A 15,540-nucleotide genomic window follows, 5' to 3' on the forward strand; every position below is an offset into this window, starting at 1 on the left:
CAATGCCAATCTACTCTGCATGGTTATTTTTATTATGTCCTGCAAGACTCTTGCTAAAAATTATAAATTATAATGACTTGCTGTCAAACCAAGTTCAAAGGTAGCACCTGCTCATGAAGAACATCAAAATAATTGAGCCTGAACAGAAGCACAGTCAAAGTCTTTCCCTTGCTTAAAAGTGTCTTGTGAGTGTAGTGAAAAGGCTGTCAAACTGATACATTTCTTAGTAAATGACAACACTTAAAATGGCACAGGATAAGGAATTTGACCCAGCTAACATCATGAACCAAGTGACTTTCTAAAGAGAGAGAAATCAGAAGCTCCTGTAAATGATTCTCTTTCCTGACAGAAAATGGCTATAAAAAATTACTGAATTACGGATAATGCTCTGGCTTCAGATACAGCCCAGTTATAGGTACCCAGTAAAGGCATTTATGCATATTTTTCTCTTGGAACTGGTGACAGTTCTTCAGCCCTTGAGTGAGTTTCATCAATCCTGACAAATGCATAATGTCTTGCTACCCCATGGGTGAATGGCTACTTCAGTCTAAACAGCAAGAAATCAAGAAGAAACAGAAGCAAAACATATGTCTCACCATTATTCTGGTGGCAAAACCATAGAGCTTCCTCCACATTCCTGAATCTTCCAGGTTCTCCACTGAAGCACCATGTCAGATGAGGCCAAACAGTAGTGTTTAGCTCCTTTCTGACTCCTACGTGGCTGGGCTCTCCACCTCCAAAGCTACCTCTGTACTCACATGGAGAAAAGTTATTTTCTTTAGCATTACAAAATGATGATCTACCAAAAGTTGGTTCTCCAAAAGATATTGAAAGATATCCAAAAGATATCCAAAAGATCATCGAAAGATATAGCCTTTGAGGCACAGCTGAGGCTAAAAGAAACCTTAAGGCACCGTTCTGCTCTGGCTCAAAAATTACCTACCTACTGCAAAGCCCTGGCAGGAAACTGACTCAGAGGTACACAGTTATTTATTTCTAAGACAGTTCCTAGGGAGACTAAGTTTGCCAGGATAGGTATTAGCTCTTATTAGATTATCTTGGTATCACACAGTCTCATTATGCCTGACTCTGTTTTGTCAATCAGTGGTGGCTCAGGGGGACCTCTCAAAATCAGACCCACTGGCTCACAAGCCAGCACACATGGTCTTGGGTACAGCCAGAGCTTGGCCTGGCACAGGCCTGGCACTGGGCAGTTGTAAGGCACTCCAGTGGGAAGAGGCACAGCAACGTTCCTCCTGCAGAGCAGCACCAAGGGCACTGCTAGAGACACAGTAAATCCTTATTATCTGGAGTAACAGGGTTAAGTCAGGTTTTAGGATCAGTCAGGTTTTCTTCTAGGTTGTGAGACAGTCACAGAGAAAAACAGAGAGAAAAGTGTCTAAATATTTGAGAGACCAAATACTCTTTCTTACTCTACATTCTATATCGAGAAATGTGCATGTAATACCATGCCCCACATGTAACAGGTTTCCTTCACCAGAGATCTTACCACCTACTTTCAGACCGCAATTGGATGAGAGAAGTATTACAGAAGAATACTATTATACACAGAGAGGAATTTGATTAATTTCATAAAGTTATGACTTGGTAAAGACATCAGCAATATGAATAGGAGCAGAAGCCTGCTGGATGAGGGGGGCACTCATACACGGAGTCCAACTCCCAACGGAGTCCAACTCCCGTTGCTGAACGCCAAAGAGACACGTCGAGGAGAGAGATGTCGAGGTGTCTGCAAGATCTCCGGAGCACATGTCAGCTGAGCTCTGTGGATGGGGTAGAGGTGCCTCTGCATGGCAGGTGAAGCCTATGGTTTTGCTCTGAGCACATGTGGGAGCCAGATGGCACTGGGAATGTTCAAAGGGGCTGCACAGTCTGCTTGGCCTGCAGACTTGCCCTCTCCTGGTGCTGAGCAGCTTTGTGCTGTCATTTCATTGCAAAATGGTGGCAATGGCAGCTCTGTGCAAGTGTGGCCCCCAGAGATACCTGAATAGATTTAGCAAGAATGTTACTTTTACTGACTTTTAGTAATGCTTTTTAACTTCTTAAGGAATACACGGAGCACCTGGCAAAAGGATGTTACTTTCAGGCCAAAATCAGCCTGGTTAGGTGTTCAGTTCTTCTGCTTTGAGGTAAGATAATGGATATAGAGAAACCACATTTACTGGAAAAAAACCCACCAATCTGGCAACAAAACATGACAAGAAAAACTCACATTTCTTTTAAATACGTTTTTAGTTCCTGGGCCCTTGCATGCTGTAATTTTTTTCCTCACTTATTTAAACAGATACTGTAATTTTCCCAGTAGCTTAGAGTAAAGAAGATCGCTAAGGAGGAATCAGTGGGGGGTTGTCATTGGTTTCAAAGATATGAAGATTTATTAGCCTAAAATTTAGGTATAAACATGTAAATTATATGCCACATATTGTTTAACCGTGCTGCATCTCAGTACAAGCACAAAAAGCTACTGTTTCTGAAAAACATGTTTCAATCAAGCATCAGTAATACTAGATGATACACTACTATGAACATACTTATTTTAGCCTTATAATGAAGCCAGATATTTTTCAATAGATATTATTAATTGCTCAGAATTTATGCTAATAAAGCATGTAATCAGATGTGGAAATAAAAATTAACATTCACAACTAGTTGGAAAAACTGTTCTAATCAAATTAAAAATTTCCACAAAAATTTTTTTTTTAGATCTTTAACTTTTAACACTACCCTGACTTTCCTATTCATATTAGGTAAGCTACACATTACTCAGACTCACTTTAACTGGTTCCCAGCTTCTCTATAATGAGGAGCTGTCTATCACTACTATACCAACAGTAATGAGGTGCTCAGTAGTAATTCTGTTACTTTTAATTTAGTGAATTTAATACCTTTTTTTTGTGCTATGAACAGGAAAAGTACACATCTGGTATAATTATTATAATTTATTAATAAACAGATTAAATGCCTCATTATTTGAGCAGTTTTAAAAGTGTAACCAGCTTCATTAGAAATAACAAAAATGTTTCTCTGTATGTGTACTGCCTTTTCACTCTGAATAAATACTGAAGGCCAGCAAATTCCTGGCCATACTGATGGTCCTACAAATTCAATTCTGTATTTTCAGGTGCCTATTAAAATTAATAGAAGTTAGGACCTTTAGCATATAACAGAATAGGGATCGAAATTTCCAGGCAAAATACTTGCCTTATAGCGGAAGACTGTCTCTTTTTTAGTGCTTGACCAAAGAAAGTACCCCTTCTACATTGTGAAACAGCGAAAGAGACATGGGCAATTAGCACAAGCAAAACATTTTCACTTGATAAGTCAATCTGGGCTGTTTTTTCTGCCATGTCAACAGTGTCTGAAAACAAAGGAGACACAGGAGCCCCAGGAGACAGCTTGTCTGCCCAACTCTTTTTCTGGATGATCTCTTAATTTGTTTTAGAAAGTACATAGCAAGCCTTACAGGTGTTAAAATTTAATATGCTACATAGCACGCTGCAGCCACTGACGCCGTGGGACATGTGAAAGACTATACCAAATCAGTGTACTTAGGGAACATACTTCTATACTTTACGTCCACCTCCCTGCCTGTCACAACAGTCCCTTGATTAGGCAATAAGACCTGGTCTTGTCTCAAGTGATTTGATAAGCAGTTGATAACCAACAGTTCATTAAGCTCTTGGGATATATAAGCCACTAGGTTTTCAGTGTGCCTCTGCACTTGGGGGGTTTGACAGCTCCCTGCTCAGAAGCCCAGGAGTTACTGGAAGATGTTATTGACTGCAAAAATATTTGTTTTTGCTGTGAATGGTTTCCTAAGAGCAGCAACAGGCTTTGACATTGGATTATCCACCAAATGTGTAGTGATACCCAAGGAGATGGGCATGTGCCACAATATTGGATACTCTGAAATGAGGCTTCCCAACCTGATGGGACACACAAGCATGGCCGAGGTTATCCTAAAATCCACCACCTGGCAGCACCTTGTACACACAGACTGTCACTCTCACGTGAGGATGTTCCTGTGCTCCCTGTTGGCACCCATCTGTTTAGATACGTAAGTACCACAGCACAGTACAATACAGGGATGAAATGAAATGCATGTTTATCATAATCTAAAAGCAATCTCCACGTTTTCTGAAGTAATTCTATTAGCTTTTTATATATTCATCAGAAAAAAGGTACTGAAATCTTGTACCACTTCCAACTTTAGTTTCCTTTGGGAACACGAATGCTGTTGTCAAAGGATACCATGTTTTATTTTGTTACAGCTGAAATTTATTCTTATTCATTTAGGGTTGAAGCACCTATTGTGAATAGAATCAGGTTCATACTGAAGCTTTTCTCAGGTTGTCATAAAGACATTTTAAAAATTATAACTTAATGCTGTAAGCTCAGTCCAGTCCATATACAGACAACTTACTTGCATAGTTTGCACAGCTGCTGCTTCTGGAATTATATTATTATTGAAGGATGTTAAATATCAGTGAAGATGATGTACTTTGCACAGGAATCACCGTTGCAACCTTTTCTGTTATCACTGCGTGAGTTTGACTCAGCCTGGTATTTCCTCTGGCGACAGGTTTATCCATCCTTGTAGGAGTATGTGTGTTGCTGTCCGTGACAGCTGTGCCCTCGTGCTCCTCTGCCATGGACACCCCTGGCCTGACAGTCTGGACTGCGATAGATTCCCTGAGGATGAGGACATGTGCCTGGCATCTGTTACTAAGGAATATAAACACTTGCACAAAGGTAGTTTGAAGATGGCAGAGGGAAGGGTGGCCTCCCTCTGTTCTGGGAATCAAGGAGATACAAGGGACACTGTTACCAGACAATCTGTGATTTCGTAAATGGAATTGTGTCTACCTTTGCTGCTTCACCTGTTCATGTAGATGGACAGGGAAGTGCTAGTATTTGCAGTGTAAGCTGCAGCACATCTCAGATGATGGAAATCAGCATTGCTTCAAAAAAGAAAAGTGCAGTAGACCATGCTTAGATAGAGGAGGAAGGCAATTATGACCCTGCACAGCTATGGGCAGTAACATACCCACTGCAGCCCACTGTGTTTGAATTATTTTAAGGTCTCTTTATAGACTTATCAATGGCCCTTATCACAGATAAATTTATGTATACAACGAGTTGGTTCTCAGATCAGCTTAGAAAAATTGGGAATACTCAGGGAAACCTGAGTTACCATTGCATTAATGTTCAAATCTTCAAATGCATTAGGTTCTCATTAACTTCTATGGAAAACAATAGGAATCAGTTGCTGCTAGCACACCCAAATTCATACATTCACAACCCTAGCACAGCTGCACCCAGTCACTGCTAGAATCAGCCACCTAAACCCTTTCCCACCCACTCTAGCTGCGCTAAAAATAATTCTGTATTTGTTACTTTATCTGTTGCTGATAATTGAGCTTGTCAGTCTGAAAAATGACTGAAGATGCATGGAAAATGAAACTCCATTTCATCTCTAGCCATGTTTTCAGAGAAGTGTGTTGATTTTTACCTATTATCACTGGTCATTTGTGTATTTTGTCTGTCATCCCCGTGGTTAAACAGTGGGCTCTCAGCTTGGACAGTAGAAAACTAAAATTATTCTAAAATATAACAATGAGAATTTGTAATTTCATACCAGTCTTACCAAGGCCTGCCTGCCAGACCTGCCCGGCAGTGGAAGAATTCTTTACACACAGAGGAGTTCTCGAAGTTTTCTGTGACAGTAACTTTGGTAAGTCCTTGCTAATACAGCTGCTGTTAAAGAGACTAATAGCCTTTCTTCTGAATGCTTTAAAAGTAGGATTACAATAAGTAACAGTTTCTGCTGGGATTTCAAAGGATTAAGAGTTTGGCTGCAGATTTAACTTTTGGTTGTTTTTCAGAATATGCTCCTTCTAATCAAAATATAAGGAGGATTTATTTTGCATGAAAGATTTATTAATGATCTAGTTTGCAACCAAATATCTCTTCTATTCTGGTTTAGTTGGCTACATTGCAGTACAACATGCTTTATGGAAAGTATTTCTGTCAAAAGCAGACAAATAAGTAAGTTTGCCTCTTATTACTGGTTAAAGTCAATCTTTGGTGTTTTACGTGCGAACAGTGTATCCTCACTACTTGTGTGCATGACTTTTTTGTGACACATAGCTTACTGAAAAGGGGACTCAGAAAATCACATCAGTAAAAGAAATTCTTACTGCATGTTGTCTTATTGGAGTGACAAGTGAGTGGAGTTCCCCCCAGAGACTTCCTGCAAAACTCTTTATGTCAGTGTAGAGACCCTCAGTGACTTTGGCTGGCATTAGATCAAGCAGTGTGGGGAAATTTCATACTAAAAAGTGTTAGTGGAGTCAAATGAGGTAGGTAGATGCCTATAATGAAAAGGGAATATCTAAAAGGGTGGCATCAGCAAACATTACTAGCTTTTTGCCAAGCGGTTTCCAACCTGGACAAAGTGAGTTTCAGGAGAATTGCTTGGGCAAACTGGACAGCCTTGTGATACAAGAACAACACCAACAGCTTAGAATATGTAATTACACAAAAAGTCTGACATACATGGTTATGGTAAAAACACATTACTCACTTTCATGAAAATATTTTTTTCCTAGTTACTTAATTCAATGTAAAAAACTCCTTTACTACATACTCTTTATTTTTCAAAAATGTTTTAAACTTTATACTGCTGCTGGAGAAGGCCTCACCATAGTCTATCAGCGTAAATTATGATTGTATTTTTAAGTAATCATTCTTCTTTCATTGACAGTGTTTCCTTCTGCATTTGAGAGATGGAATGACTCATGTTTCCTTTTCTTTTTTCCTTAGCAGTGAAAGTAAAGCTGTCCAAGAGGAGAACAGTATTTGATGACCAAGAGTATAACATTGAATGCCAAGTGGAATTCATTACCCAGGGCTCACTCTTGCCTTATGAAACTCAGAGTATGATACGGCAGTGGCTGCTAATTAATGAAAAATGTACACAGAGGATGACTCCAACCCATCGGCCCATGGTGTATCTCCTCGTGGGGAATATTGAAGAGGGCATCATTTTAGTAAAACAGGTTTATCATTGGCAGAGGAAGGACTCCCAGTTGACGTTGGCCACTCAGAAGTGGAGATACCATAAATGCTTGTAAATATTTATCATATTATTTGTAAAAAGATTATTATATTTCTCATGCTAAACCTATCTTGTAAATAGGAATGTATTATAAGTGGAATGTAAAGCTTTAATTTCCTTTTAAATTGTATTATAAGTTGAACTTTAACTCCAATTAAAGGCTTCCTTTCCACAGAGTTACAGCCAGCCACATAAAGTTTGAACTTGGACAGCCATGGATAAATGTTTCTTTGAGTTATGGTAAAAAAAAAAAAAATCATAATGTGTGCAAAACTGGCATAAACTAGTTTTAAGCCAGCTGACTACTTTTCATGTATTTTTCCATACTGCCCATTCTACCATTTTCTCCAGTTATCTAAACTTTCCCTTGATTAATGTTTCATGAGTCCATCTCATTTTCTCCCGTTGGAGTATTTTGAAAGGAGACAGCCCCCTGCTGGTCGCCTTTGCCGGATGGAATAAAGAGGAATATGTAAATACGGTACGATTGGTCCCAGTCACAAGAAGATTTGGTTACTGGGCATCATTTCAGAATGACAGAGCTGCAATACCCTAACATTGGAAGCTACACGAAGATGGACAGAATTTTGCTCAGTTTTATAGATGTGTATAATAGACACAATAACACGTAATTGATAATACATAAACTATTTCAGTAATACAGCATCTATTATGGCCATATTTTCTTGAAACACATACAGAGAAAGTTTACAGGCAATAAATTTCTAGAAGTCGCACCTGTAACGATCTGGGTTCCCAACGTGTTCCCTAGAAGTTCAGGTTTGTAGCAGGTTATCAGGTCTAACGACACCTGTTCTATTCTGTTCCATCACTTTCTACCATGAACTGGGAAACCAGCAGAAACCGAGGAAGAAGGCGGTCAGTGTTTACAGGAGGCTCCCGTTGCCCTACACACCCGTGCCGGCTCGGATGGGCCGGGGAGGCACCAGAGCCGGGCCCGGGCGTGCGGGAGGCGGAGCTCGGGCTGACCACGATCCCGTCACTGCTGAAATGGAGCAGTAAATCCCTTTCGTTCAGGTTCTTACTTTATTTCTCCCTAAGTCAGGAGATACCACACAGCCAGGGGCTGTGGGATGTTTAGCTCTTGGGTCAGCTCCACACTAAAACCCTTAGAGCGGTCGGACTCCCCCGGTCACGACCCGCCCGACCCCGCAGGGACCCCCGGCCGCGCCCCGCCCACGTCCCGCCGTGCGGGAGTGACGCGCACAGCGGCGCTGGCGGAAATCCCACACCGGGATTTAAAGTGCGCTCCCGGCACACCCGGGGCAGCGGGGTGGGGGTTCCTACAGGCGCTCCGTGCTGCGGCCGCGTGCTTGGGACGCGCTGCCCTCTCGCCTTTGGAAGCCACAGGTCGGCCGCGGGGCTGCCAGAGGCTTCCCGGCAGCGGGAGGCGAGTAGCGGAGCGGGCCCGTGGCCCAGGGAACCGCGGCCTCCGGCGGCTCCGGGGCTCGGGTGCGGCGGCCCCGCTGCCGGCACTGCCCTCGCTGTCCGCTGGTCGGCCTCTTCGTCTCTCTTTAGTGCCTCGCTTGAGTTTTAAACGGAGCAGATCCGTGTAGTTGTTCTGTCCGTGGTGTACGAGGGCTGTTGTTCGTACTCGGTGGCTTTGTAACGCAGGCTTTCACACGGAGCTGTTTGGCTTCGCCCCACCGAGACAGGTAAGTCGGTGTGCGATGGGGGGAGGAGGCCTGTGTTCAGAGCCCCACCTGGCTTGTGAGGCTCTGAGTGGGTAGGGGGGCTTGGGGAGGTGGCCTGTACTCCCTTCACCCGCACCGGGAGTGCCAGCGCCGAGTGCTTGAGCACTCGGGTAATGGTGAATCCTGCCTGCCTGCATCCAATTTCCAGGTCGATGCCATCAGCTTTGCACTGCTGCCTTGCTCCTCAGTTGTGTCAAAATCTGAGTCCTAAATGTTTTTCTTTGATTTTGTTCTGTAAGTGCAGAGTCTAAAGTGCAAAATTGTCCTGCAAGCAGATGTGCTCTGTACTTACATTCTCACTAACTAGTATAATACTAACTGGTTTAAGATTAAGTTTACTTCTGGGCTGAAATATGTGTCTTGGGATTTTTGTTTTGCTCAGTCTGTAGCAATGGCTTCAGGAACAGTGCTGATTTATGATGAGGAGATGACCACTCACAAACTACTTTGGAGTGAGTAAGTCAATGCTGTTCTTTTTATGAATAGATTCTTACTAGGATTTGTGAGAAAAGTACCAACTAAATGCATTTTTTGTAAACGTAATAGGGAATACCTAGTGATAGGTATTCTCCTTTTGGAGAAGAAAATTTATTTTACTTGCAATTTGTATCTAGATAATGTAATGATAATCTGAAGCTGGATTTGAGAAGCTGTAGCCTCCAGTCTGAGAGGCCTTAATAAGAAGCGTTAGCATGAGGCATCTGAGTAGGCCCCTAAATTAAGTATTTTAAGCTAATTAAATTGTTTATAAAGCTAAAGTATTATTGATCTTGGAAAAAGTATGTAGGTACACTCACTCAGCTGAAATTTGTCAATTAAATTCAGTTAGAAATTGGTATATGCCACTTACTTAAATTTATGTAAATTAGACCAGTTCCTTTGCAGTGCTCAGGGTAACAATCCATTGTTTTCTTCTCTTCCAAACCTGCTTCTCCTCTGTTCACCTTCACTTTAATCTACAGCTTTTAATTTCAGCATTGCCATGTCTGTAGTGAAGCATTGCAACTTTCAGCAGTGGGAGAGGAAACAATAAAAAGATGCTATTATATAGGTTGGCTTTTTTTAAAGAACTATTTTTTTTCTTACATATTTTAGAATAAATTTCTAACTTGGTTCCAAAACGAAAAGTGTTCAAAGATTTTATTTTTCTTTTACTCTCACATGTCAATCTTTGAGGGTAATGAATCTTCTTACAATGGGGAGTTAAAAGCGAGGCTTTATGAAGTGTATTTGTTAGCTGGGCTTGTATGATATTATAGTAATATGATTATTGCTTATTTTCAGTCCTATTTGTGATATTGAAGTGCCAGAAAGACTTTCATCCTCCTATGAGCAGCTTAAATGTTACCACCTTGTGGAAAGATGTGTCCATGTGCCTGCCAGAGAAGGAAGCGAGGAGGAGATCCTGTTGGTTCACAGGTCTGAAACTTAACTTTCATTACCATTCAGATTAACTCAATGAAACAGCAGAACTTGTACATCCAGGTCATATTTTGATCCATTTGAAAAGGGCTGCTCCAAAATTCAATGACTTCCATTGATTTCAATGGAAAATGTGTCACACTGAAAATTAGTTGAATAATGAGTATGGTGTAGGTGCTGAATTATGAATCTGCTATCCCACTAAACGCCCATTTTCACTCTTTGGGATCTTAGGCAACGAATGCTCATTTATACATAGGAATAAAAGTAAACTTCTAAAAAAAACTGGGACAAGACCTTGAAAAGTGTAGGAAAATGGGTATTTCTTTAGAAAGATAATAACCTCTTCTTTCTTAAGCATCTTTGAGATAAAGTGGACCAAACAGAAATACTTTGCAGCTAATTCTATGGAGAGGTGGATGTTGGAGGAACAGCATCCAGCCTGTCCTGGGCAGTCATGGCAATGAAATCTGCTCTGGCACTTGTCACCTTGGTGTGATGGTTCTGCAGCCAGCTGCAGATGATTCTGCATGTTGCTTGTGTGCTCATTTGCCCTTGTCAGGGAGTGGCAAGGGCAGCCTTTTCCAAAAGGCAAGGGATCTGGAGCAGAGAGTGATGACAGGGCAGGCAGAGGCAATAGCTTTGTGGACAAGGCCACAATCCCACAGTACCCAGCACAGGTCCAGCAATGGTACCTGGATTCAGCCATGAGTTTAGTCTGCCCAGCGTGGCCATAGTAACACGGCAGGTTTGAAGTCAAGCTGGAGAGTCAGTGCACAGGTCAGGGTCCAGGTCCAGATTAATGGGCTGCATGGCCAAACACAGACTTTGCTACACAACACAGCTGCAGTGTAGCCAAGAGAAAGAGCCTTATCTTGGAAACAAGAGCCAAGGGAAGGAGGAGCAGCATCTGCTGAGGTTTCTTAGCAGAGCTGTTTGAAGGGTGCCTCTGCTGACATTCCTTCTAGTGCTCTCTCTCAAGGTGACCAGCTGCATTGTCTTTGCTTGTTCTGGACACAGCAGCCAAACCCCAGGAGGGAAGGGATGCACTCAGGGCCCTGACACCTATGAACAGGACCATAGCTTGATCCTAAGTCATTCTTGAATTTTCAGGTTCCAAAACAGTATTTCTTCTAAAAAACACGCTTCTTAGACTGCAATTAGTGCTGTGTACCAATATAATTTATTTTCATGGTAAATACATTGCTGATTGGATATGGAAGAGGCTTGATCACTATTTTCAGTTGATTTGCTCCTACTAGATGACTGCAGCAAATCACTGTCTTGGTTTACATAGGTAAGGTAGAGATAATACAGCTCTTTCCTCTCCAAAACACTTTTAGATTGAAACGAATTTATAACTCTTCTAGAAATATTTTATTTGTGCTCACGGTTAGTTATGAGGCTGCTGCTGAAGTTAAACTAGTAATTAGGTAGTTATTCATGTTCATATGGTTTTATTCCTGTTAATACCTTTGTTTTGAAGCAACTGTTTATTTCCATTAGGCTGCACTAGTATGTCTCATTTTTTTTGTGAAATTCTGGCTACTTTGGTGTTATCCACCTAGAGGAATGCACATATGGATTAGGTCACAGATGGGATGCCATCAGCCTCCATTTCCAGCTCACTACAGAAAGGCAGGAGATCAGTGACAGAGAATTGGGGGAACATTGATACTAGTGCCTTAGTACTTACTGCACTCTTGAACCAGTGAAAAGAGGGAGTTAGTAGACACCTAATAAGGGATTCACTCAAAAGTTTGTTTTTCACAGAAAAGACAGAACTAGATGCATATTCTCAGAGTTGTAATTCACACTCTGATGACTGTCAAAATCAAAGTTTAGTTCTTGTTGAGGTGGTGTATATATGTAGCATGGATTACAAAATAGATTGCTGCGTGATGAACAAAGAGTCTTTTTTTTTGAAAGCAAGACTAATTACTCTTACCACTGAAAAAGAGAGAAAAATGTTGTACTTCTAAGACATTCAAGAACCCTTGCTGTCACAGAGCTCCTTATTTTTTTCACTATATCGTACATCTAGCATTCCAGAGTACCTGTTGGACTCCTGAAGCCCCACAGAAAGCCCATTTTAACATATATTCTGTTACTTCTTGTTGCATTCTACATTAAAAAAAAAAAATTCTAGTTGCATAGTTAAGTGTTGTGTTAATCTCTCTCTCCTCTGCAGTTCAGAGCACTTGGAAGTGGCAAAAAGCACTCAGACAATGAATGAGGAGGAGCTGAAAAGAGTCTCTGAAAATTATGATGCTTTTTTCTTTCATCCGGTGTGTAAATTAAACTGCTTCCTCTCTTGGGAGTTACAAGTATTTGTGTTATCGCATCTGAGTGACACCAAGATGTCAAGTAGGGGAAAACTGGCAATACAGTTTTTGCTATTTAGTCTCACATTTATTTATGATGTTATTGTTATATGTTTCAAGTTTAGTATAATGCTGTAATTTAAATTGGTTAAGTGTCCTGTCATCTATTCTGTAATTGTATCATGCCAGTATAGTGCACTACTCAAATTTTAGCTCTGTTTTTGTCACTTAATGTCACTGTAGACAATTAGTGACCTGCTAATCACATTTTGGTAACAATTGCTCTTAAATGTTGTGCCAGGTAAGGAAGATGAAGTCTTCTGTGTTTTGTTTCTGTGTGGTTTCGTTTCTTATTTTCAAAGATGCCATATTAGTCTGCTCAATATGTCCATCTCGTGTTTCTTAACTGCTCCACAGAGAACATCCTTATAAATGTTATGGTGATTACAGGTAATCCTAATGGAAAGCACTGTGTTGTAAAGTCCTGTTTCAACTGTCTTCATACAGTTTCAGTTGGGTAGAATTATGTCAAGACAATTCACTGTTGGGATGCTAAAGCATGTGATGTGTGATTAGTTTAAGTTGATGAGTAATTGATGACAACTATGAGTTTCTCTTTTTCAGAACACTTACCGCTGTGCCAGACTAGCAGTAGGAGCAACTTTGCAGCTGGTGGACTCTGTGATGTCAGGAAAAGGGCACAATGGAATGGCATTAGTAAGGTAGGAAAATGTGTGAGAAAGTTTTCACTTCTTGGCAGAGTTTCTTTCATTGTTATTAACTTTATAAAACTTTGGTTCAGACCTCCAGGTCACCACAGCCAGAGAAATGCAGCTAATGGGTTCTGTTTGTTCAACAATGTTGCTATTGCAGCAGAATATGCAAAACTGAAATATGGTCTACAGAGGTAAGTGCATGGTTGACTCTAGAGAAGCCTTTCATATGCAAGTAACAGTTTGACATTGTACTGGTTTAGATTATTGTCTAGAGTGTTCCTTTTGGTTTGGAAAAACATTTTTCATTTGTACCTTTTGTAGATTAAGATGCTGTGGTTCTTCCACTGAATGTTTTCTTTTGTTTTCTATACAGAATCCTAATTGTTGACTGGGATGTGCATCATGGGCAAGGAACTCAGTATATATTTGAAGAGGATCCAAGGTTTGAAAATATGTATATTTCATTTTTTTTAATGTTAGCTGTTTAAAGATTGTTTTGCGTCTGTAGCGAATAAGATTTTTTTTTAAACTTCTAAAACTAAAATCTTGCAAAACATTTGCTTTGCTATTTTAGTCACTCTGTTTTTTACTTGTTATAAAATAGAGGGAAAAAATTAAAATCCAGTAGAACAGATTCACATTTTTTTAAAGAATAACAAACATAAAATGAGCAATATGATTACCTTGATTTGCCAGTACTCAGGTAATACATGAGTACTCTCTGTATTCAGGAATCTCTCAGATAAAGTCTTCAAGTAGTAGTTGGATAAAATATGTGAGCTTTATATTATTTTTGGAAAATTCACGTAAGTAGGTTCTAGAAACAAGTGTGCTGTTCTGAAAATTCCTTGAAAATTCTTTGTCTTTGATCTGTATGAAGTGCATGCATATAAGACATTTTTAGCAGGTTACTTTTTAGGTTAATTTTGGCATAGGACCTACCGTACAGATTTTCACAGTCCAAGTTCTTTAAGAGAACTAAGGAGAAAGGACAATTTTATTTTCTTGCTTTCAGGCAATACAGTCACCAGGTTCAGGATATAAAGTCATTTTCAGAATCTTTTTGTCAAATTGGACTTATTTTTTTTTATTTTCAGTGTTTTGTACTTTTCCTGGCATCGTTACGAACACCAGGAATTCTGGCCATCACTCAAAGAATCTGATTATGATGCTGTGGGTCTGGGAAAAGGAAAAGGTTTTAACATAAATTTGCCTTGGAATAAGGTAAATATTGTTTACAGCACAACAAAGCAAGTGTAATAGCTTTGTCTTTCGTTCTTTAGGTAACACTTTCTGAGAGAGTGTACTGCTTCACTTGCTTGGTAGATGTCTTAGCTGAGTGTACATCCTTCCTGTCAGTGGAATGTCTGCTGAAAAACGTTGCTGAGAATGTGATAACATTTAAAAAATAGAAGGGAGAGAAAAACTTACACATCCATTTTTACTTGAATATCTTGCCTAGCCATCAAATTGGAAAGTGTTTCAGGAGATGGTTACATCCATTCTTGTTTAGCAGAGAACTGAAGCTCATTCTTAAGATTAAGAATGGTGGATATTTATGTACTTGACTTAAATGGAGTTTATTTTACAGAACTTAGTAACATTCCTTAATCTTTAGCTTTTACTATCTTTCCCTAAAGTCTTGAAGAACCTTAGAAAATTTGTCATTCCAACAGGAAAATATAACCAGTGTTTCTCATATTTTTCAGGTCGGGATGGGAAATTCAGATTATCTTGCTGCATTTTTCCATGTATTGCTTCCAGTGGCTTTTGAGGTATTTTTTTTTCTGCCTTCCTAAGTGCTTCTTAAGCAGGTACTGTTGAACATTTTATAGAAAGCAGTAACTGCCAGTAGCAGAGTTAACACATTATTTCTGCTGGTATGATGTCCTGGTGAACTGAATAGTGTTATGGAATTTTAGCTTTTAAATATTCAATATAATGATCTGCAACTTCTCTGGCAGGGATGAAAATAGTGTAAAAGGGTAATTTATTCAAGGAGAACCTTTTATTTGTGTTCATATTGTAACTGAAATAACAGTTGATCATGGTACAGTTGAAATCGGTACAAAATTGAAAATAGGACATAAGAATGTGCTATAACTGTCTCTGTTCTATAACAGTTTGATCCTGAACTTGTTATTGTCTCCTCTGGATATGATTCTGGAATTGGAGACCCCGAAGTAAGTAACTTATGGTTTTTGTGTTGTCAGTCACAAATC

General features: G+C 40.0%; 2 protein-coding genes across 2 annotated transcripts in view; both read left to right on the forward strand.

Moving 5' to 3' along the window:
- The first annotated feature begins 3,791 nt into the window (after window positions 1–3,791).
- On the forward strand, window positions 3,792–7,157 carry LOC127474623 (secreted frizzled-related protein 2-like). Its single transcript, XM_051795676.1, has 4 exons — window positions 3,792–4,078; window positions 4,604–4,773; window positions 5,663–5,755; window positions 6,847–7,157. Exons 1-4 carry the CDS (start codon window positions 3,792–3,794, stop codon window positions 7,155–7,157), a joined length of 861 nt encoding a protein of 286 aa, XP_051651636.1.
- Window positions 7,158–8,374: 1,217 nt separating this feature from the next.
- TUBGCP6 (tubulin gamma complex associated protein 6) overlaps window positions 8,375–15,540 on the forward strand; it is a 42,920-nt gene continuing 35,754 nt past the window's right edge. Inside the window, 10 exon segments of the mRNA XM_051795677.1 lie at window positions 8,375–8,817; window positions 9,239–9,312; window positions 10,141–10,275; window positions 12,470–12,566; window positions 13,227–13,324; window positions 13,405–13,509; window positions 13,692–13,760; window positions 14,416–14,542; window positions 15,028–15,093; window positions 15,442–15,501. Of these exon segments, the coding sequence (XP_051651637.1) occupies window positions 9,248–9,312; window positions 10,141–10,275; window positions 12,470–12,566; window positions 13,227–13,324; window positions 13,405–13,509; window positions 13,692–13,760; window positions 14,416–14,542; window positions 15,028–15,093; window positions 15,442–15,501 (822 nt within the window). The 5' untranslated portion in view covers window positions 8,375–8,817; window positions 9,239–9,247.

Source organism: Manacus candei, unplaced genomic scaffold (assembly GCF_025592945.1).
Source record: "Manacus candei isolate 608988 ecotype Guabito, Panama unplaced genomic scaffold, ASM2559294v1 h1tg000043l, whole genome shotgun sequence".
Taxonomy (NCBI): Eukaryota; Metazoa; Chordata; class Aves; order Passeriformes; family Pipridae; genus Manacus; species Manacus candei.